The 23613-nt window shown below is 43.8% G+C and overlaps 1 protein-coding gene across 1 annotated transcript in view; it reads right to left on the bottom strand.

Annotated features, from left to right (window-relative positions):
- ACVR2B (activin A receptor type 2B) overlaps positions 1-23613 on the bottom strand; it is a 715604-nt gene that overhangs the window by 32155 nt on the left and 659836 nt on the right. The window contains exon 9 of the mRNA XM_044066229.1: positions 509-647. Coding sequence (XP_043922164.1) covers positions 509-647 — 139 coding nt within the window. The remainder of the gene's footprint in view (positions 1-508; positions 648-23613) is intronic.

Raw genomic sequence — 23613 nt, 5'->3', positions numbered from 1 at the left:
TTTTGCTTCGGGCACCGCGTGGCAAGAAAGACTGGAGAAAATGGCGTCGGCTGCATTTTTATACCCCTGGCGCTCTGACGTCAGGGAAGAGGTGACAGCAACCAACGCCGGACCAAGACTTTGGAATTCAGGCTGACTGCGGGTAGCCTGCCAGCAGGATAACCCAAGTGTAATGACTGCAACAGTGAAACACGATGAACATCCCCAACCCCAGAGAGTGCACATTTCTGGACAGCACACCTTTTCAATACTGGAAAAAACATCTTAAGATAACAGACTAAAAATGCATTTATCTAATTAATTACTTTGAAATTAATAACATTTAAAACTACACAGATATAAACCATGGTAAAAATGTCATTGCTACACACTTCCATTTAAAAGTGACATTTATTTCTTTAAATGTGACGTATAAGAAAATAAACAGATTCAAATTATGCACTGCAGATACTAGGATGAATCTATGCCTTATCTTTAATGTTTATGCACAACACTAGTCGGAACCTACCATCAGCTGCGGAGCATCGTGATACAAGCTCCCATAGCACCAGTCCTACTGCGTACATGTCTATTCTAAGGAAAGAGTCTCGCTGAAAGTTGATTGCTCCTTCCAGGACTTCTGGGGCCATATACCTCCTTGTTCCCACCTGAAGACACACAACAGATGAATTAAAAAATAGCAAATGAAGCACAAAAGTTATGAAACACTTAAGAACTTACAGTAAAAAAAGAGTCACACGCTTTATGAATGCAATAGCCATAGATATGAAATTCCACCCTTTAAATTCATCAGCAGCATTAATGAAGGACCACTAACTAGTACAGTACAGGCTGCACTCTGCCACACCTAAAACTAAGCAGCTTAATACAGCAATTCTTTTCACTCAAGAAGACTCAAGACCAAAGGTGATAAAGAAAAGTGAACAGCACTGATTTACCATTATAAAATGACCAAAGTCTCGCTGAAGTACTCCCGTACTGCAGAGAGCAATGGATAAATGATTTGATCAAAAAGAGGGAGAAAAAGGCTTGTTTGACTTGCAGTTCTCTGCCTGACTTTTGCTGATCTTTGTCTGTATTTGATTTTGGATTAAAGTTATTCATTTAATGTTTGGTTACTTCTATTTTTTATCTTTTTCTTATGTTGCATTTTGTTTTGTTTTAAGTTTTTTTTTCTTTTGGAGTTTTAAGAGGTCTTGGCTAGGATCAGTTAAAAAAGTTAGAAAATAATTCTTTGCAAACAGTGAATAACATCAGCTAATTTGTGGGAGGGGCTGAGAAATAGCATTCCTAATTCAAGTGGAAATATTTAGAGGCATCTTTATTTAGCTGCAATGCTTGTTTGACTTGCTGTTCTCTCTGCCTGACTACTGCTGATCTCTGTCTTGATTTTTCACACCCACTCTACTGGTGTCAAACTTTTAAACCTGGTGACTTTTGAGTTGCCTGCCCCCACTGTAAATATGACTTTGGACATTCCTCCCAGTCTCATTTCGTCAGTTCATTCTTCTGAATACTGAGAGATTATCTCACCCCCCCCCCCTCCAGTCTTTTAAACTTGAATTATCTTCTGTTCTAAGCCTCTTAGTTTTGATTTAAGCACTTGGGCTTTAAACTAGCTATCTTGCATAAGGAAGGTTTGTGGTCTACACTCTAATGTCAGGAAAGGTAGATTACATCCTTTTGAGTTGGGAACTGCTGGTTGAAGGCATATTACTGTCTGTTACTTTAAAAGTGTCATAGTTTTGGTTTAAGCACCTCGGCTCCAGGCCTGTTTTACATTAAGAAGGTTTGTGGTCTACACTCTTGTGGGAGGAGAGGGCAGCCTCTGCCCTTCTGAGCTATGTACAGTTGTGTACACTTACCATAAATGTAGATGTTCGAGTGTATTCACTGTTGCAGTCATCACACTTGGGTTATCTGCCTGCAGGTAGCCCTCAGTCTGCCCGAATACCAGAGACTTAGTACTTCTGCGTCAGATGCTGTCGCTCCAGGACCGATGTCAGGTCGTCAGGGGTATAAAAACAGGCAGCCAACGTCATTACATCAGTTTTTCTTGCCCCAAATGTCAGGAGCCCCCCAAATAGGGAACTAAGTTATGGTGGGGAAAACACCACCAGTAAAAAGTAAATACCAATACCCCTGAAAGGTGCGAGTAATAGCCACAGAGGGGAGAAAGAAAAAACAGGGGGCTAGAGGGAGGGAAACCAGTACTGTAACAGTGAATGCACTCGGACATCTACATTTATGGTAAGTGTACACAACTGTACTATGTTCTTTGTGTTTCACTGTTGCAGTCATCACACTTGGGTGGATTCCCAAAGCTTAAGAAGGGTGGAGGCAGTCAAGAAGAGTTAGGGCTGGCTAGTATGCCTTGCAGGACTGCTGCTGCAAAACCTGCCCTGGATTTGGAAAAGATAGGCAGGTGGTAATGCTTGGTGAAGGTGTGTACTGAACTCCACGGTAGCAGCTTCCAGGATGTCCCTGGCAGGGACTCCCCTGAGAAATGCTGTAGAGGTAGATGTTGCCCTAGTGGAATGTGTTCTGACCCCCCCTTAAAGGGTTTGTTTCCCATGGTGCTTGTAGCAGAAATGGATGCAGTGTGCTATCCATTTGGAAATTGTTTGTTTTGAAATGGCCTTGCCCTCTGCCCATGTTGCAAAGCTGACTAGAAACTGGTCAGATTTTCTGAAGGGCTTAGTCCTATCCAGGTAGAATCTGAGCTATGTCCAAGGAGTGCAGGATCATTTCCCCTTTATTTTGAGGATTAGGGAAGAAAGTTGGCAAATGGATGGATTGGTTGAGAGCCACACTGGACACCACTTTAGGCATGAAGGAAGGGCTAGTCCTGAGGGAAACCCTGTCAGCATGGAAACTAATGAAGGGTTCCACAGCCATAAGTGCTTGTAGCTCAGACACTCTTCTAGCTGAAGTGATGGCCAGAAGAAAGGCTGTTTTCCGAGAGAGGGATTTTTAGTCTGCTGACGCAGCAGGTTCTAACGGGGGGAAGAGTGAGCTTTTCCAGTACAAAGTTAAGGTCCCAAACAGGGGTGGGTGCTCTCCTTCGTGGCCTTAAGTGGTTTGCCCCTCTCAGGAACTGTTTGATAAGAAGGTGTGAGAAGAGAGGTGGCTCTGTGTTGTAATGAGCCGAAATGGTCGAGGCATGTATCTTAATGGAAGAGAAGGACAGGCCTTTGTGGAGTAGATCTGCTAAGTAATCCAGGATTAGAGGCAGGGAGGGCAGAGTTGTGTCCTCTCCTTTAGACAGAATCCAGGAGCAGAACCTTTTCCACTTATCAGCATAGGATTTTTGTGTACTGTGTCTTCTGGCTTCAAGAATGACGTCCAGCACCTGCTTGCTTAGGGTTGCCGGGGGAGAATTCAAGGAATAAGTCAAGCTGCAAGACTTAGGGTTTGCAGTTGTGGATGCAAAAATCTGTCCCTCCTGCTGAGAGAGCAGGGTTAGGTTCTGGTGTAGGTGCCAGAATGGTACTGGTGACAGGCTGCGCAGGAGTGGGTACCAGTGCTGACATGGCCAGTCCGGGACAATCAGAATTGTCCTTGGGCTGTCCTGTCTTATCTTGAGTAATACTCGACAGAAGGGGCAGAGAGGGAAAGGCATAGATTGAGAGATTTACCCACTGAAAAGATGGGGCATCCACTTTCCAGGCCCTGCTGTGAGGATTCCTGGTGCAAAATTTGCTGAGCTGGTGGTTTTAGGGGGAGGCAAAGAGATCCACCTCTGGGGTCCACCATTTCTGAATCAGAAGGTTGAATGTGCTGGGCTCCAATTGCACTCGTGAGGGTCTAGGAGATTTCTGCTGAAGTCATCTGCCAGTGAGTTTTGTTTGCCCGGCTGGAATTGAGTTTGCAGATGGACTTGCATGTCCAAGGCAGTGTGCCACAGGGCCATGGCCAACCTGCAGAATGGGTAGGAGTGGATTCCCCCCTGCTTGTTGATGTCCCACATAACTGTGGTGTTGCCTGTTTTTATTATCAGCTGTCCTGGAATGAGTAGGGATCTGAAAGCTGTCAGGGCGTTCTGCACAGCTAGCATCTCTTTTTGGTTGATGTGCAGATAAATTTGACTTGGGCTCCAGTGGTCCTGAATGCATTTGCCGTCCATGTGTGCTCCCCAGACATAGTCTGATGCTTCTGTGGTTAGGGCCTGGGCGGCATGGGGTTGAGAAAAGGACAGACCCTTGTTGTGGTAGCATGCTTCTGCCCACCAAAGGACCTCTGTCCTTAGACAGGGTATGATAGGAATGACCATTTCCAGGTTCTAAGAATGTTTGCACCAAAGACTTTTTAAGTACCACTGAAGTTTCCTCATATGCAGTTCTGCATATGGAATTAGCAGTATACATGAGGCCATGAACCCTAGGGCCTACAGTATTTTTCTTGCAGATAGCTGGGTTCTGGTGGCCATTTGTTTGAAGTAGGCTGTCAGATAGACTTGTTTTTCTGAAGTGAGGAATGCCATCTGGGATGCTGTGTCCAAGCTTGCTCCCAGGAATACAATCTTTTGACTGGGTATCCGTTTTGATTTCTTTTCATTGATGGTGTAAACCCAAGGAAGTGAGAAGGTGTTTCACAAATTTCAGGTGCTGCAACAGCAATTCCTGACTGTCCTCATGAATCAGGCAGTCGTCAAAGTATGGGAAAATTTGGATATTTCTCTGCCTGCAGTATGCAATGGCTGGAGCCAGGCACTTTGTGAAAACTCTGGGCGCAGTAGATAAGCCAAAGGGAAGTTCAGAGAACTGATAATGCATAGATCCTGCCCTGAAACGCAGATACTTCCTGCATGACTCCCTTATGGGGATGTGCAGAGAGGCTTCTTTTAAGTCTAGGGTGACTAACCAGGCATCCTTGGCTAGCATATGAAGAAACTGTTGCAGGGTAAGCATTTTGAATTTTGGTACTACCAGGAAGGTGTTCAGAATTGAAAGATCCAGGATTGGGCGCCAAGATCCCTCTTTCCTGGGTACCAGGAAGAGTCTGAAGTAGAATCTGTGACCCCTCTGTTCTACTGGAACCATCTGAATAGCTCTGATATTGAGCAGGGAAGCTACTTGGCTTTGAGCCTCTGCTCACTGGTTTGGAGGAAGGTCTGGAAACCCTCTTGGGGTTGGCAGTGAATGGAAATAAAATCTATACCCCTGGGATACAATATTGAGGACTCACTGGTCCTGTGTGATGGACATCCAATTCTTTGCATGAAGAGCAAGTTTTCCTCCTAGGGGCACAAGCAAATGGGCAGGGCTGGGGAGTGGAGTAAAGAAGTCATTGTGAGTTTTTTTCCGTAAGGAGGTGGCTTACCACTCCCTGCTTTAGGGGTGTGGGCACTCCACTGCTTAGATCTCTGTATACCCTGAGACTGTGGTCTGTTTCCCCAAGGTCTGGTTTGAGAAGGCCTGGAGGGGGCTGGAAAGGACCTGTGTTTGGAAGGGCAATGCCTACTGAATCTAAGGGGTTGCACTTGTAAGACTTCTTTAACAGTCTGCATAGACTTAGCTTTTTCTTCCATCTTTTTAAGAACCTCTTCTGCTTTGGTGCCAAACTGCCCTTGTTCAAAGGAGCGTCTAGTAACTTTGATTTGACATGGTCTGGCAAGGTCTGCTCCTTGAGCCAAGCATGTCTTCTCAGTACAGATCCAGTGACTGCTGCCTGGCAAGATGCTTCTAGGGCATCAAAGCCACACTGCAAAGTATGCTTACTGACTTGGCTTGCAGAGTGCATAAGCTCCTTCTGCACAGTCTGTAAAGGTTGCCACTTTTTGTTTAATAAGTTCCATAATATGCTGCTGGTACTTCAGCATGTGAAACTGACAATTCAATGCCGTAATAGCAAGAGTTGCAGAAGTACATACCTTCTTACCCAATCTGTCCAAAGCTCTGGAATCCCTGTCCGAAGGGGTGGGATTCTTGGCTGTAGTAGCCTTGATACCTTTAGGCCCCTGGGATATGATCTCTGGGTCAGCAGTATGATTCTTGAAAAGAAATGTGAGAGTGTCAGGTACTCTGTAGTACCTGTCTGGTTTCCTAGGGGCAGGACGTAAAGTGTCAGGACTAAGACTGGATTCCATAAAAACATCAACAACATCCAGGACAGGGGGTATTGCTAAAGGCCTGTGCTGAGGCAACTCTAGGAATTTCCTGAGTCTATTTTTGGACTGAGGATAGTCTTGGCATTCCCAGTGGAAATGCTCTTTTAAGGTATGCAAGGTTTAGCCAAAAGAAAAATCCTCTGGAGAGGAGGCAGAGGGAATGGATTCCTCTGCATCTGAATCCACATAAGCAGATAAGGGCATGTTCTTCATAATCAGAAATCACAGAGTCATTGAACTCCTGGTCTGTAGAAGCTGTAGGGGACTGGTCTCTTTCTCTTAGCAGGGGAAGGCTGACTTCCCCTAATCAGCGTAATAAGGTCTTCTGCCATTCTAAGCATTTGTTTTTGTGGCATAGGAGCAGGTGCATGTGCTTTGGTCGTTGGTTTTCTAGGCGTAGTGCGTACTCTGGGCCTAAGAAACTTGGTAGTTTTGGTTAAAAAAGAAGTCATCAGTTTGAGTCAAACATCGGTTGAGCGAAGAACTGCCTCAGAAGCCGGTGCCTGCACAGCAGCTCCAGACCCATTCAAGGTAGAGACTTCCGCAGGTTCCACAGTCGAAGAAGAGTCTTGTGGCATACCAGACTCCAAATGGGTCTTGGCAGAGGCCTGTGAATCCACTGAAGCGGGCATCAGGGGCTGCGAAAGTGCCTGAGTATCGGCAGACTGGCGACTAGCTTAATGGAAGCATCGGCGGCAGCTTTGGACCTATGCGGTCTGTCTCTGTCTTTATCCTTATGTTTTTTCAGAATATCAGTAGTCGGATGACTTACCAAAGCCATTTCAGAATACGGAGATCGACAGCGAAAGAATTTAGCAACAAAGAGCTCGATGATGAATGGTTCGGGTGTTAAACAAGGCACAAAACCGACAGTGAGGTACGGCCTGGTCTGGGCTTAAACAGGTGATGCAGTAAGAATGAAAATCTCTGTGAGGTATTTGCTTTCACTTGTATTCCCAATGAGTATGGGGTAAATAGTATAAGACAGATTCTATGTAAATGTAGTAACTTTACAGCTAGACAGGTTGAAACTATTTGGAATTATTGGTGATAACTTTGGAGAATATTGTGTTTCTTTTTAACAAACAGATATACCATCAACAACTGGGTGTAGCTACGGATAGTCCAGTGGCCAATACATATGCTAACCTTACCCTTGGAAATTGGGAAGATGCCTTTGTTTTTGATGAGAATAAGAATATGGATAAATCGAACATTCTTTTCTACAAACGTTTTGTTGATGATGTTTTTATTGGGTGGCATGGTAATGAAGATGTACTTAATAATTTTGTGTGTTATTTGAATCAGACAACAAACTTTTTGAGTTTTGAAATGAAATTTTCTAGGATGGATATAAATTATTTGGATGTTAGAATTCAACTGGAAGGGCAACATATAGATACTAATATATATTTGCACAGAAAGAGTATGCATGCTGGACATGTTTTCAAGGGGGTAGTAAAAAGTCAGTATAAGAGAGTTAATAGACTCAATACTGATGATAATATATGTACTAGACAGATGATGGACATGACTCATGAATTTAGTGAGAGTGGGTATGATGTAACCCAACTAACTCACATTAGAGAAGAAGTGATAGATCCAACAGGGAACGAAATAATGATGCATCTGGGCACTTGAGATATATTATGACCTACAGTAGGAGTAGTAAGCTAATTGAGGATATAAGAAGGAACTGGGGTACACTAAGAGCTTTACCTGGTCTTAACCATATTGTTCCTGAGAACCCCCTCTTTAAATATAAGAATTGTAGCAACCTTAAGCAACGTCTATGCTACAAAGAGTTTTCTTTAAATAAGAAAACATCTTCTGCTTCAAATAGGAAGGGTACATTTTCATGTTTTAATTGTTCTTGTTGCTCTGATATTTGTTCTTTCAGTGCATTTGCCCATCCTGTAACTATGAAAAAGTTTTACTTTAAATGTTTAGCAACATGTAATACATCATTAGTAGTATATTTAGCCACATGTAAATCATGTACACTACTTTATGTGGGAAAATCTACCCGAAAACTTAAAAATAGAACTACTGAGCATAAATCAGACATCAGGAGAGGTGTACTGACAAATGCATTGGCTAAGCATATTAATGATAATGGATCTGCACCATAGCTTTCTATTTAGGGCTATAGAGGTTATTGAACCCAGTTTGAGAAGGGGTGATATTAATACTAGGCTTGAAACTAAGGAATATGACTGGATTATTCGTCTTCATGCAGATTCTCCACCAGGAATTAACAAATTTCGCAAACTAATTTTAAAACATAGACAGCAATATATAAAATTATGATAAATATACATGTTTTATATAGATTTTATGTATATATTTTTTAGGAAAATGAATATATATGTATGTGTTTTTAAAATTTTATAATATGATTTAATGATGATTAATCATGCTTTGATAGGTTAGGTTGTGTCATGTGATATCTTTTGGATGATATAAATTGTATATATGTGAAAGTAATTTTTTTAACACTGATGAAGGACATTGTCCGAAACCTTTGTCTTGGTATATGTTTGTTATTAAACTTTACAACTTGGTGCTGTGAAGCTGTTTTCTTTTTTAGGTATTTGCTTTCCACAGGTAAGACAATTGTTAACTTTTTCTGACATCGGTTAGTGCAAGAAAAAAGGATCCCCAACGGGGTACTTAGCTTTAGAAGACTTCAGGATTATTCAATTCGTAAATGAAAATTCAGGTAGCGGCCGACCGGCACTTGCAAACTGCTTCTGCTTCGGGCTCCTTGGCAAGAAAGACTGACGTAATTGCATTGGCTGCCTGTTTTTATACCCCTGACGACCTGACGTCAGTTCTGGAGTGACAGCATCCGAAGCAGAAATACTTGGTCTCTGGTATTTGGGCAGACTGAGGGCTACCTGCAGGCAGATAACCCAAGTGTGATGACCGCAACAGTGAAACATGAAGAACATCTGCTTGTCTTTGCTCTGATTTAAGCACTTGGCCTCCAAACCAGTTATTTTACATTAGGAAGATTTGTGGACTAAGCTCTTGTGGCAGGAGAGGACAGCCTCTGCCCTTCTGAGTTGTGTATTGCTGGTTGAAGGCTTATTGTGTCTGTTTATTCTAAAGAAAAGTGTCTTAGTTCTGGTTCAAGCACTTGGGCTTAAAGCCACTCTTGCAGGAGTAGAGGGTTGCCTCCACCCTTCTGAGCTGGGAATTGCTGGTGAAAGCTTACTGTGCCTGTTATTCTAAGTGTCTTTGTTCTGGTTTAAGCACTTGGGCTCTAAACCAGCTATTTTAGATTAGCAAGGTTTGTGGTCTACACTCTTGTGGCATTACTGCCTAGACAGACTTTTTTTTAAACTACTAGAGTATCTAGTTTGCTCATAGCAGAGTACTGCTCATTAAGTTCCTTGTCTTATTGACTTTTTAAATATTTAAGTTTTCCTCACTGCTCCCTAGTAGATCAGTACCCAAGGATATGCACTTCCTGACTCTCTCTGCGACCAGTCTGAGGTGGGTATTCTGAGGCACTGTAACAATTGCCTCATGAACACTGACAACCCACTTATTCTTAATAAAACAGATACAGCATGCAAAAAGTGTAAATACACTAATGCTGGAGGCAAAAACTCTCTCATACAACTAAAACTAATCCTATAGAGGTTGTCAGTGACACCTGCACCATCGCTACTGCACAGGGTAAAGACCCTACACATAAAACTACCTATGCCGAGGTACTTAGAGGTAACCTTTCTAAAACACTAAGACCTCCTGCACAGTACAATAAAAAAACGGGTCCTCAGCCATCATGTAAACAATCTGTTAATACACCACCCGCAACTACACACAGTAACATTGTATCCAAAGTCTCCACTGCTAAGCCCTTAAGGCAAACCAGCACTCAGACAAATTTTCTGGTCATTGGTGATTCTATAGTGAGGCACACTGATGTCCCCCTCACCAGACTGAGTAAGGAGAGTCGCAGTTAGCTTCCTTTCCGGGGCCAGGATCCGTAAAGTCACACAGGCACTCAGGTCATTGAATCCCAGGTACTAGTATGACTCTGTCATTGTCCATGTGGGTGTCAATGACCTGAGAAGTACCTCCCTCGACTATATGAAGCAAGACATGATCGAGTTCACTAATTATGTGTCTCAGGCAGGTATAAGCCTAGTACTGAGCAGCATACTACCTTCTCCAAGGATGACCCCATATTACCAATAGAAAATTATTGATTTTAACAACTGGCTTAGTTTTTGGTGTCAATCCAGGGTGGTACAACATTTGACGGCCTGGGAGGACATGGTTGACGGACCATGCTGCTTTGCCAGGGATGGTCTGCACTCATTCCCTCTGGGCTTTTGGATATTGGTACAGACCTTTTCCACCCCATAGTGCCTTTTTTAGACAATGCCAAACTGATAAACCTACCGACTTAAAAATGAAACTATGAAGGAATATCTGAAGGTGGTACTGCTTAGTGCTAGAAATCTTAACAAGAAACTCCACTCCCTGCAAGCCTTCCTTCTCCCTGGAGAGTGCAGGAGACATGGCTTATAGTTGCTGAAAGTAACCCAGTAGTGCAAGGTTATAATTCCTTTCACACCTTTAGACCAGCTACTGCACAGGAAGGAACTAAAGGTGGAGGAGTCTCTGTCGCTTTCATGTTGGTACACAAATAAATGAGTCTTCATGGGTTCTGTTTAAGCAGCTGTATTCTATACAAACACATCACTACACAGGCTTATTGACTATGACTTAAGTTATATGCAAACTACTGCGATCATACATGCTCACTCTCTGGCTGCTTCTACAAAATGGCACTAGGGACTGCATGTGTCTGGAATTTATACATGCACACGCAGCCGTGCATGCTTCTTAAGGACATAGCACACACACTTTACACTGACTTAAAGTCTCAATGTACATTAAAGCCAGCCTCACATCCAGACTAGTTAAAGTGTATGACCCACTGGAATTCATACATGTGCAACCCACCATAAACACTGTGTTGTACCATATCCTTGCAACCTATAGGACCTCTTCATGTCCCAGGAAACCCATACTACCTATCTCAATGTACTAGGGAGTCCCTCACCACTCAACCAAATATGATATTCATGGGAGATCTCAACTACCCCTCTACAGATTAGGAATCCTACACCACTTCTAATGCACAAGCCTAGTGATTCCTAAACGTTGTAAATACCAACATCCTGGAACAGTTGGGTCCATTCTCCTACCGGGGGTACAAACATCCTTGACCTTGTACTCATGAATATGGGAAATAGATGTTCTTTACCCAATGTAATATCTTCGCTTGTCAGATCTGACCATAAGGCAGTATTGCTTGACATACAATTTAAAACCATGGATCTAGCAAAACCAAAAACATTTAGGAAATATTCCAAGGCTTACCTCTCTCTACCAAGCAACACCTTGTCTAAATTCCAAGCACCCCCAAACCCAGTAAACATCATAACATACACTGAGCTATTGGCAAATCTGTACAGCCATACCAATCGCTGTAGAGAGAGCCATGCCCATTCATATTAAAAGACAAGTTATCCTGGTGGAATCACAATATAGTACAGTTGTGTACACTTACCATAAATGTAGATGTTCGAGTGTATTCACTGTTGCAGCCTTTCTCAGAGGAGTTCCAAGGAAAGACATTCTAGAAGCTGCTACTTGGAGCTCTGTTCATACCTTCACAAAGCATTATCATTTGCCCCTCTCCTCTAAATCCAAGGCATGCTTTGCCATTGCAGTTCTGCAGGACCTTATAGAAGCCCCTAATGCTATTTAGTTCCATCCTCCCATCCATAGCTTTGGGATTCTATCCAAATGTAATGACTGCAACAGTGAAACACGAAGAACATAGTACAGTTGTGTACACTTAGCTTAAATGTAGATGTTCGAGTGTATTCACTGTTGCAGTCAGGGTTACCCACCCGCCATCCCCCTTTTCTATAACTTCTCTTTCCTTCACTATATTCTAAAGCCTTTGTGGTGTATTTGCTTTTAGATGAAGGTAAAGTTTATGTTGCTAAAAGTGCATTTACATATATTGCTGTATATATATATATATATATATATATATATATATATATATATATATATATATAATTTTGCTCCCCATTTGGGAGGCACCTGACATCTGGGACAAGAAAAACTGATTAAAATGGCGTCGGCTGCATGTTTTATACCCCTGATGACCGGACGTCATGGAAGAGGAGACAGCAACCGAAGCAGGACCCAAGACTTTGTTATTCAGGCCGACTGAGGGCAACCTGCCAGCAGATTACCCAAATGTAATGACTGCAACAGTGAAACACGAAGAACATCAGTCGGTTAAACAACAAAAGAAAAAAATCTTGGCCAAGCATAGGAGGAACAAAGTCATACATACTAAAAGCCCCCGACCAATCTAAACAGGGAGCTAAGAGCCTTAATTAACACTTCGAAGGCTACATGAAGAAAAAAATATCTTTTTAGGCAAATGAAAACCACAAAGCTTTTGACAGCTATATTCGTAACCTCAGAGGAAATACATAATAATGTGCAGAACTTATTGTAAATGGCATCACTCACAATGAACTGGAGGCCATTGCCAACATTTTGGCTGACAGGTTCAGCTCAAATATTCACCCCCACTCCCCTCCTCCGATAATCCAAAGGAAAAAACACACAACACAACCCCTCCCCCCCAACCACTACTAGGTAACAGGTCATCAATGCACTTTCCAAGGCCCAAAAACATTGCATCAATGGGCCCTAATAACATCCTGGGATGTTTAATAAATAGCATGAAACACGACCTCTCTGGTCCACATAAATCATGCTAACTGGAGCGTTCAAGTCAGGTTTTGTGCCCAAGAAATGGAAGATGGCTACAGTCATTCCCCTGCACAAAGAAGGTCCAACCACTAATCCTGGTAACTACAGGCCCATAAGTCTTACCAGCCTCATATGCAAGGCCATGGAAACAATCATCATGGAGATGATTTATGACGTAGGTAACCTGCAAATGCTGGATCCATCACAGTTTGGCTCTGTTAAAGGAAGGTCATGTCCTATTAGATCTGGTGGACGTTTTTGAGAGGGTCACCAAAGCACTGGATGAAGGCAAAACTGCATATACAACTTATCTTGACCTAGCCAAGGCTTTTGATACAATACCCCACCCAGGCATTATAGACAAGGTCACTGATTTAGGTATAAACCCTTGTATCAAGCACTGGATAGCCAATTGTTTCACTGATAGGACCCAGGAGGTCAAAATAGGTGAGGTCACCTCCACCAAGAGGCCAGTCAGTAGTGGAGTCCCCCAGGGCTAGGTACTGGGACTGCTCCTTTTTGGCACTCATTTATCTGAAATGGAAGAACATGCTGAAGGTTTATGGCTGACTAAGTTTGCAGATGATTGCAAGCTGAGGGCACTCCCCTGCAGACACTAGCATTCTTCAAGAAGGACTATCTCTGATTAACAAATGGTGCCAAAGCCATGGTCTTAAACTCAATGGTAAGAAATGCATAATTGTACCCTTTGGGAGGTCAACCATCCCAACTAATTACCATGTTGATAATGCACCCCTAAGAGCTGACCCAGTGGTCAGTGATCTGGGTACGCAAGTAGACAGTAACCTTAACTTCGACTACCATGTGGCCACAGTGGTGGGGATATCTTTTTATGGTGCACAACTTATAAGTAAGGTATGGCATCTAGGTCCAAAGAGGTCATTATCCTACTGTACTCGCCCTTATCAGACCAATTATAGAGTACAATGCTCCCTTTGGTATGTACCTGACCAGGCATAAGTAGCAACTAGAGGGACCTCAGAGGTTCCTTACAAAAAAAAAAATGCAAGGCATAACAAACCTGCCTTATGCAAAGGGCCTTAAAGCCTTTTCCCTCTACTCAGTCTCCTGCAGATTGCTGAGAGGTGATCTATGCCTGGCTTACAAGGTATCCGCAAGCCATATACTTTTGAATCTCCTACATGTTCATAAATCAAGAGAATACCAGAAATACAAGGTCTAGGGACCTGAATTTTGTCTGTGACTTAAAGAGAACATGCTGGAGAGACAGACATGTGTCCCAGAAACTGCCCCTCCTATGGAACAGGCTTCCTATCCATGTGAAGCTGAGTTTGTCTATTACCAAGTTTAAGCACAACCTAGACTAGTGGATAGAGAAGAGAAAATTTACAACAGGCCTGACACCCATGTCCCTTATGGACAGAGAGAGACTATAAATGCCTGTCCCTCACTGTCCTACTGGGATACAGGACATCATTCTGTAGGGACATCCTGACTAGGCTTAGAAAGCCCCCCCAGATTGTTAGCCTAGTAACAGTCTATGAATCTATGAAAGGATCTAATTTAGATCTCCAGATCATGATGAAATGAAACTTACAGGTATTGCTAACAATGCTAAAGCTGGTGGGTACGTGCCATAATACTGGACCTGTGAAAAGAAGTTAATCTGTAGGGTCTGCTATTACTCAACTACAACATCAGGACTGTTTAGACTATGAAACTTTTTCAAACTACCAATGCCACCTTCATCCTAAAATACTGTGCTGGCACCTGACATTCTCCAATTCTAGACCATGAGAATGGTTTCTAAATAAATTAAGTTAAAGGGTGAGGGTCGAAAGGTTTTTCATACCTTATTTTAAGGGGTCAGTCAGCACAAGGAAATATGGTAAAGTGGTCCTGGTGGCTAAAAGCCACCAAGCTTATGTTCCGCTAGGGAAAGAGGATATAAGGGGGAAGGAGGGAGGGAAACCAGGACTGCAACAGTGAATAAACTCGAACATCTATATTTTCGGTAAGTGTACACAACTGTTCTATGTTCTTCGTGTTTCACTGTTGCAGTCATCACCTCTGGGAGGATTCCCAAAGCTGAGGAGAGGGGTGGAAGGATAGGTTAGAGCCCTAGGCATGGGTCAGCAAGCCCCTGCAGAACTGCAGAGGCGAACCCTGCCCTAGACGTAGAGAAAAGAGGTAGGTGGTAATGCTTTGTAAAGGTATGAACAGAGGTCCAGGTGGCAGCTTCCAAGATGTCCCTGGTGGGCACTCCTCTGAGGAATGCTGTGGAAGTGAAGGCTGCCCTAGTGGAATGGGTACGAATAGACTTAGGGGGTGATTTCCCATGTAGTCTGTAGCAGAAATGGATACAGTGCGATATCCATTTGGAAATGGTTTGCTTGGAAATGGGCTTCCCCCCTCTGCCCCTGGGGAAAAACTGACAAGAAGCTGGTCTGTTTTTCTGAAGGGTTTAGTAAGGTCCAGGAAGTATCTGAGTTGTCTGTGCACGTCTAGTGAGTGCAGAATTCTTTCCTCCTTGTTTTGAGGGTTGGGAAAGAAGGTGGGTAGATGTACGGCCTGCTTGAGGGTCACATCAGATACCACCTTGGGCATAAATGAGGGGTTAGTCCTCAGGGAGACTAAATGATGAAGGGCTCAACGACCATGAGTGCCTGAAGTTCTGAAACCCTTCTGGATGAGGTGATAGCTAGTAGGAAAGCAGTCTTCCAGGAGAGGTATTTCAATTCTGCTGAAGCAGCAGGTTCAATTGGAGGTAAGGTTAGTTTTTCTAAAACATAATTCAGGTCCCAGGCTGGCGTGGGTGGCCTTCTGGGAGGTCTGATATTAGAAGCCCCTCTCAGGAATTGTTTAATTAAAGGATGTGAGAAGAGGGGCTGGTCTGAATCGAAATTACCTGAAATGGCTGAGGCATGGATTTTAATATAAGAGAAGGCGAGGCCACTATTGAGTAACTCGGCTAGGTAGTCCAAGATAAGAGGGATGGAAGGTGGTGAGGTATTGGCCCCTCTGGACTGGCTCCAGGAGCGGAATCTTTTCCATTTCCCTGCGTAAGATTTTCTGGTGCTGGGCCTTCTGGTCCCTGTGATAATGTCTAGGACCAGTTTGCTTTTACAGTAATAGCTATGCTGATAGATTGAGAGTCTGCAAGTCTGGGTGCAGCATTCCCCCCACCCCCACCTGGGTCAAGAAGTCTGAGATCAGGGGATGCTGCCTGGGGGGCTGTAATGTCAGGCTGCGCAGTAAGGGGTACCAATGCTGACTTGGGCTAATCTGAAGCAATGACGATGGCCTTTGGTCTCTCCTCCCTAATTTTAATCAGTACCTTGTGAATAAGAGGCAGAGGGAAAGCATACACAAAGAGGTAATTCCAGGGGAAGGTCAAGGCATCTACCTTCCACACTAGGTGGTGATACTCCCTGGTACAGAATTTTTCCAGCTGGTGGTTGAGGTGAGAGGCAAAGAGATCCACCTCCGGAGTTCTCCACTCCTGAGTGACTTGCAGAAAAATTTTTCTGTGGAGCTACCATTTGTGGGGGTCCAGTAAGTTTCTGCTTAGGTGGTCTGCCAGGGTGTTGTTGACACCTGGTAACTATTGGGCAATTAGGTGCAGACCCATGGAGGCCGCTGTCAGCCAGAAGTTCATGGCTAGCCTGCACAGACGGTAAGACTGGGTCCCTCCCAGTTTGTTGATATACCACATTACTGTAAAGTTGTCTGTTTTGATAAGGAGAACCCCTGGCCTGAGATGGGGTCTGAAGAATGTCAGAGTCTTTTGTACTGCCATCATTTCCTTCTGATTGATGTGTAAGGGAAGGTGCTGGGCATCCCAAAGACCTAGGGTGCACCTGCCTTCTAGGTGAGCACCCAAAGCAATGTCAGAGGTATCGGTGGTGATGGTCTGGCCAGAAAGGCGGATGATGAAGGGAAGACCCTTGTTCTTGGCACAGGCCCCTGCCCACCAGAGAAACTCAGCCGTTATATGGGGGATCAGCAGGAGAGAGGTCTCTAGAGGCAGAGAGTGCTGACATCAAAGGTTCTTTAGATACCACTGAAGTTTCCTCATGTGAAGCCTGGCCAGAGGAATTAGAAGGATGCAGGATGCCATGTACCCCAAGGCTTGCAGGAACTTCCTCGCAGTGAGGTGACTTCTGGAAGCCAGCTGGGTAAAGTAGAGAGGCAGGAAGCTCTGTTTTTCTGGGGATAGGAAGGCCGTTTGGGATGCTGTGTCCAGCACTGCTCCCAAGAAAATGATCTTCCTGTAGGGTGTTTGCTTTGATTTCTTCTCTTTGATGGAGAACCCTAGGGAAGTTAGGAGGGTTTTGACAAACAGAATGTCCTGGAGCAGCTTTTCTTTGCACTCTGCCTGAATGAGGCAGTCATCCAAATAAGGGAAAATCTGTATATTTCTCTGTCTGCAAAATGCTATGGCAGGGGCTAAGCATTTGGTGAATAATCTGGGTGCAGTAGATAACCCAAAGGGTAGCGCAGAGAACTGAAAGTGTTGTGAGCCTGCTCTGAAGTGCAGGAATTTCCTGCAGGATTCCCTTATGGGGATGTGGAGGTAGGAATCTTTTAGGTCTAGGGTCACTAGCTAGGCATTTTGTGTCAGCATAGGTAGCAGCTGCTGCAAAGTTAGCATTTTGAACTTAGGCACCACCAGGGAGGTGCTCAGAATGGATAGATCCAAGATGGGGTGTCAAGTGCCCTCTTTTCTGGGAGCAAGGAATAGTCTGGAATAAAAGCCTTTGCCTGTTTGATCCGAGGGGACAGGTTCTACTGCCCCCTGAGATATGAGAGTTTGTACCTGTTTCAATGCCTCTGCCCAGTGATTTGAAGGCAAGTCTGGGTACCCTCTTGAAATTGGGAGTTCATTGAAAGAGAATTTGTATCCCTGAAAATGGTCTTTTAAGACCCACTGGTCCTTTGTTACAGAAAGCCAATTTTCTTTGCAGAAGGAGAGCCTTCCTCCTAGCCTTTGGTGAGTGAAATGTGGGCAGAGAGGGGAGAGGGAATCATTGAGAGTTTTTGCCATAGAAGAGTGTCTTAGAACTCCCTGCCTTTGGGGCGGAAGTGGTCCAGTGTTTGGTTCTCTGCTGCCCCTGGGATAGGGGCCTGGGTGGTCTGTCCCTGCAGGGCTTACCTTGGCCCTGTCTGCTAGATGCAGGGAAGGACCAGTGCTTACAGGGAAAGTTCTTGCTGAATCTGGGAGGTTGAACCTAAAAGGAATCTTTTACTGTTTGCATAGATTTTGCTTTGTCTTCCATATTTCTAAGCACCTCTTCTGCTTTTACTCCAAACAAGTGGTCCTTATCCAGGGGTGCATCAATTAGTTTAGACTTGACATGATCAGGGAGAGGTTGCTCCTTCAACCATGCATTCCTCCTAATGACAGATCCTGATACTGCTGCCCTACTTGAGGCTTCTAGGGCATCATATCCACAGTGTAATGAGTGGCCACTTGACAAGTAGAGTGAAGTAAATCTTCAACTCTTTTGAATTGGCACAGTCAGGAAAAGTTAAAATATTTTGCTTTAATGGTTCTAAAGTGTGTTGTTGATATTTTAACATATGGACCTGACAGTTGAGAGCTCTGACAGCTAAGGTTGCAGTGCCGTATATTTTTTTTACCCCATCTGTCCAGAGCTCTGGAATCCTTGTCAGAAGGAACAGGATTCTTGGCAGAACTAGTCTTAGCTCCTTTTGGTCCATGTGTAATGACCTCTGGGTCTGTAGCAGACTTCTGTACAGGTATTTGTGAGAATCCAGTATTCTGTAACACCTGTCAGGTTTACTGGGACCAAGTGGGAGGGCATCAGGGGCTAAGCTAGATTCATGGAAAACATCATCCACTACTTCTAAAATAGGAGGGATGGCCAGGGGTCTGTGCTGGGGTAGGTCCAGAAACTCTCCAAGTCTTTTCTTAGACTAAGGGAAATCCTGAGATTCCTATTGGAAGTGTTCCCCGAGGGTGTGAAAGGTTTCCCCAAAGGAAGGTCTTCTGGTGGGGAGGCAGAAAGAATGGATTCCTCTGCATCTGAATCCTCATAAGCAATCAGAGCTTGTTCCTCTTCAATATCTGAATAGTCAGATTCCTCAGAATCCTGTTCTGTCAATTTCTGGGGAAGGGTGTCTTTTCCTTTTAGAAGTTGTGGCCTGAGTACCCCTGATAAGGAAAATGAGATCCTCTGCCATTTTAAGCATTTGGGCTTGGAGTAGTGGAGCAGGAGCAAGATGGTGGCTAGAGGCAGATTTTCTAGGAGCGGCCTGGCTTCTAGGCCTAAGAGTATCCGTCAGTCTGAAAGAAACGGTAGTAGGATGAGAAAACGTCATTTTTTGTCTAGATTCGGTAGAGCAAGAGGCCTCCTCGGAAGCCAATGCCTGCATCGTAGCTCCAGACTCAACTGAGGCAGAGACGGCCAAAGGCTCGGAAGATGAAGAAGATTTCTGTGGCATACCGGACTCCGAAAGGGTCTCAGTAGAAGTCTGCATAGATATTGAATCGGACATCAGGGGCTGCGAAAGTGCCTCATTGAATTCCAGAGAACTGATGGCCTGCTTAGTGGTAGAGTCGTCGGAAGGCGTAGCCTTGTGTGGCCTGTCGCTATCTTTATCTCTGTGTTTTTTCAGAATGTTCACGGCTTGTTGGCTAACTGACAGTATTTCAGAATGCAAAGACGAAAGATGAAAATACCTGTCTATGATAAGAGCTCTACGGCGAATGGTTCACGCATTAAAGAGGGCACAGAACTGGCAACGGGGGACGTCGTGGTCTGGGCCTAATCAAGTGATGCAATATGAATGGAAGTCTTGGCATGGAATCTGCTTTCCACAGGCAAGACAATTGTTAAGTTTTTCGGACATCGGTTAGTGCAAGAAAAAAGGATCCCCAATGGGGTACTTAGCTTTAGATGTTTTCAGCTGAAATTCAAACTCTGGTAGCGACCGACCAGCACACTTGTGAACTGCTTCTGCTAAGTGCTCCACGGCAAGAAAGACTAATGTAATGGTGTCAGCTGCCTTGCTTTACAGCACTGACGACCTGACATCAGACTACAGGCGTCAGCAGCCAAAGCAGAAAAACATTTGACTCTGGTATTCGGGCCGGCAGAGGGCTACTACAGCAGGGATAACCCACAGGTGATGACTGCAACACTGAAACACAAGGAACATCCATGAATCTCTTTAATTTAAAATAACTATCCCGTGGAGGCACTTGTTCTCTGACTGGATGCCTCACAAGTGACACCCTCTTAAAAGCCTTGCATACTTCAAGGGAGCCCTAGCAGGCTGCATAACCTTAAAGTGAGATGACTGTAGCAAAGACTTTGTGGTATAAGGCGGTGTGCCTTCTATATGGGGGTGTGTGGGTAGGGCTTGCCCTGCTATAACACTACATTGTAAATGTGAGGATGTTATAACATTTATATTATGGAAAATTTTCAAATTATTTTCACTCATTTATTCAGTTTCAGCCAAATATGACTCAAATTTTTAGTATTCACTTTAATGTCAGGAACCCATTCAATTTTGTTAACAATTTCACTTCTAGAAAGCAGAAAAATGATGTGAAGTTGTCTTTTTAGAGCAAACTGAAGAAAATTTTTTTTAAAACAACTGCTAACAGGTAAGCTAATTAACAACAAAAAACAGTAACTTAGCCACGGTATAATAGCATTAATACATGGTTAGTTTGTGACTCATGATGCAATGTTTTCATAACTGCTGACTTTTGGTCACAAGGCACTCAAGACCAAATGTCATCAGCTAAGAGTAACAAGCATTAAGGTCTTTAGATTGGGGTGCATGAAAGAACCCTTACTTTTTCTGTAAGTGATCCACATGCTGAGGCAGTGGTAATGAGTCCTTCCTTCTCATACTCAGGAGAGAAAACCAATGCTATCTCGACCAAACCGGTACTCCGAGTAGCTTCTTTGGCCTGCTCTCCTGTACCTTCTATTACCCTTAGGAGAAAAACAAGGGGAGGTGGGTATAAAGAAAAGGACCAGCCCAACTTCAGAAGAAGGCATCTGTTGGACAGATGTAGGAACTGTTGCAAAATTTTCCCAGCTGATTGTTTTCTGGAAAAGCACAATGGTCTCTATATGACGCACCTTACCTCATCTGTGGATCAAATCCAGAATTATGCCCTTGTTTAGCACCGACTTGTCAGGATTTGCTTTCTTTCTGCTCCACTGGTCTGTCAGAACAATCTCCTGGGATGAAGATAAGATGCCAACCTACACAAAAAGCTAAGAGCGAGTTCTCTTTTCTGCTGATGTACCAGAGGACTATGTGTTATCTGTAGGATACACAGGATCCCAGACTGTCATGTGTTTTAATGCATACAGCTCTCATCTCTGACACTGATGTGCATTTTCTTCTAAGTCTTGTTTTAGGTCTCTTGAATTCTTAATTTCCCCAAGATGGATCCCCCAAGATATGCTCAAAGAATCTGAAGCAAGTGTCTGGGTATAAAGGGCTGGCTTACAAGGGACTTAATGATGGATTAACCTGTTGAAATTAACTATGACAGCTCCTTCTTGATAGAAGGCAGTAGAAGGATGGTACACTACAGGGAGTGGGCGTGCTGAAACCCGCTTTTCTTTTTGCACTACTACAGTCTTCTCATTTAAAGTTTTGCCAAGCGGGCCTGTATACTGGGGTCCTGAGTGATTTTGATGTTGTAAGGAAATGAAAACAGTGGTGAGCACCTTCTCTGAGGGAAGGAAAACCCTTTGACTGGTGGTGCACAAAAGGGCTCTCAGGAACTGGACCTTCAGGATGGACACTAACTATGAATTGGGCATACTCAGAGAGATTGTGAAAGCAAGTCAGTGTAGACTATCTTCTCCTGGGTGGGTGTCCAACACCCTGGATGCAGCCAAAAGGCAAGGAAGTAAACTGGTAATGGGCATTCCTCTACTTTAAATCACACAATACTGACCTATGGGTATGTGGGATAATCATGTTTAAAATTCAGCGTAAGCATCTGTAAGATCAAGGTAAACAACAGCTGAGGGAAGATAACAGGTAGTAGGACCTGAAAGTTTAGCATTTTGAATGTTGGCACTCAGATTTGTTTAGCCTTGACAGGCCTACTGTTGGCCTCCATGGCCCATCTTTTCCAGAGACTAGAAATAATCTTAAGTAAAATCCCATGACTTCTTCCTAGTGTGGTTCACTCTCAGATTTACAGAAATTTCAATATATAACAGATATCTATCTATACACACACACACACAAAATTACAGAATTTCTAGATTGTCAAGGCGCTTTTACTCTCTGGGTACTAAGCGAATTCCTTGGTTGTTTAATGAAATGAAATCTGTATCCTGACTCACGATTTTTAAGAGCCAAGAAACTTGGGCGACTTTTTCCCATTCTTTGCAAACAATCCTTAGTAACTCTCTTTTTTAGGAGGGGAGGAAAGGAGAAGAGTGGATAGTGATGGAGTGGGTTGGGATGGGATTTGACGGGCAAGGGAAGGAAGAGGCTCTGACAAGACATAGCTTCTCACTAGTGGACAGCTTGACATTTTAAACTGGCCTCTCTTTTTCTTAGGCCACTTCCCTTTATGTTGCCTCTGGTGAAAGGGATAACTTTTAGTGGGGTAATCTCTACTGTAGAATGCAGTGAAATGAAAAATATTTCACCAACTGCAGTTCCCCCTTTCCTACTTTTTAAACACCTGCTCAGACAGGGGCCCAAACAGTAACTCATTGAATAACGGGGCATTAAGAAGGCAAGTGTTCACATGGTATGGCAGACGATATGTCCCCAGCCAAGTACACATCTGCACAACAGACCCCAGAGCTGCCACCCTGCATGATGCATCCACTGTACCACAGTTACATTTTATACAATGCTTGCCAACCTGGGAAGACAGGATGCAAATATCCAGCAATTTCTCTCTCATTCTTTTGTTCTCCATTTCCGCAGCCTTGTCCTTAAGTTGGGACAGAACCGTGCTCTGTAATTTGATCATGCCTGTATAGTAATTCAGAGCCCTAAAGGCACAGGCTAGAGCAATGTAAACCTTCATCCCAAGCAGTCAAATTCTCTCCTTCTGCTGTCATTAGGGATGGGATTCATGGCTGGTGCCCAAAATGGATCCCTTGTTGTCAATGGACATTGCAAGTGGATCAGCAGATGGGTTCTTGAAGATACAACAGTTGGTGACCCTACAGAAATAGTCAGTCTTCCTAAGAGCAATGACTTGGAAACTTGTTCCAAAAATGCACTGGAGAATAAATCCGAAGAATTTGCTAACTAGAGGAACAGCTAAATGTTTAGGCTGCAGTAATCACAGTAATTCTCTGCATCTTTTCTGAGTGTCTGAGAAAGCCGTAACTTCTCAACTGAAGAATTCATTCATTCTACTCAAGCTGTCTCCAAATGAGAAATCCTCTGGCAGGAATGCAGCAGATAAGGTGTCAGTGTTAGCATACAGGAAAAAGGGGGATGGGCCAGCTGGTTTACATAAACCAGTTAGTACTACTCCAAGTCTGAAGACTCGGATTCCTCAAAGGGAGCTTTCCTATCCTCTTCTTTTTTTTTGACTGTGGGCCCCTGACACTGCTGAATGATCTGCTAAAGGCAGCAGCAGGTTCTTAAGGAACAACACAAAATCTTGCAACAATCACATCAAGCCTGGCATGGGAGCCTCGGTAGGGCAAGGC

This window comes from Protopterus annectens, chromosome 3.part1, assembly GCF_019279795.1.
Source record: "Protopterus annectens isolate FY-2018-M chromosome 3.part1, PAN1.0, whole genome shotgun sequence".
In the NCBI taxonomy this organism is placed as follows: Eukaryota; Metazoa; Chordata; order Ceratodontiformes; family Protopteridae; genus Protopterus; species Protopterus annectens.
This window is presented reverse-complemented; position numbering and strand designations above follow the sequence as displayed.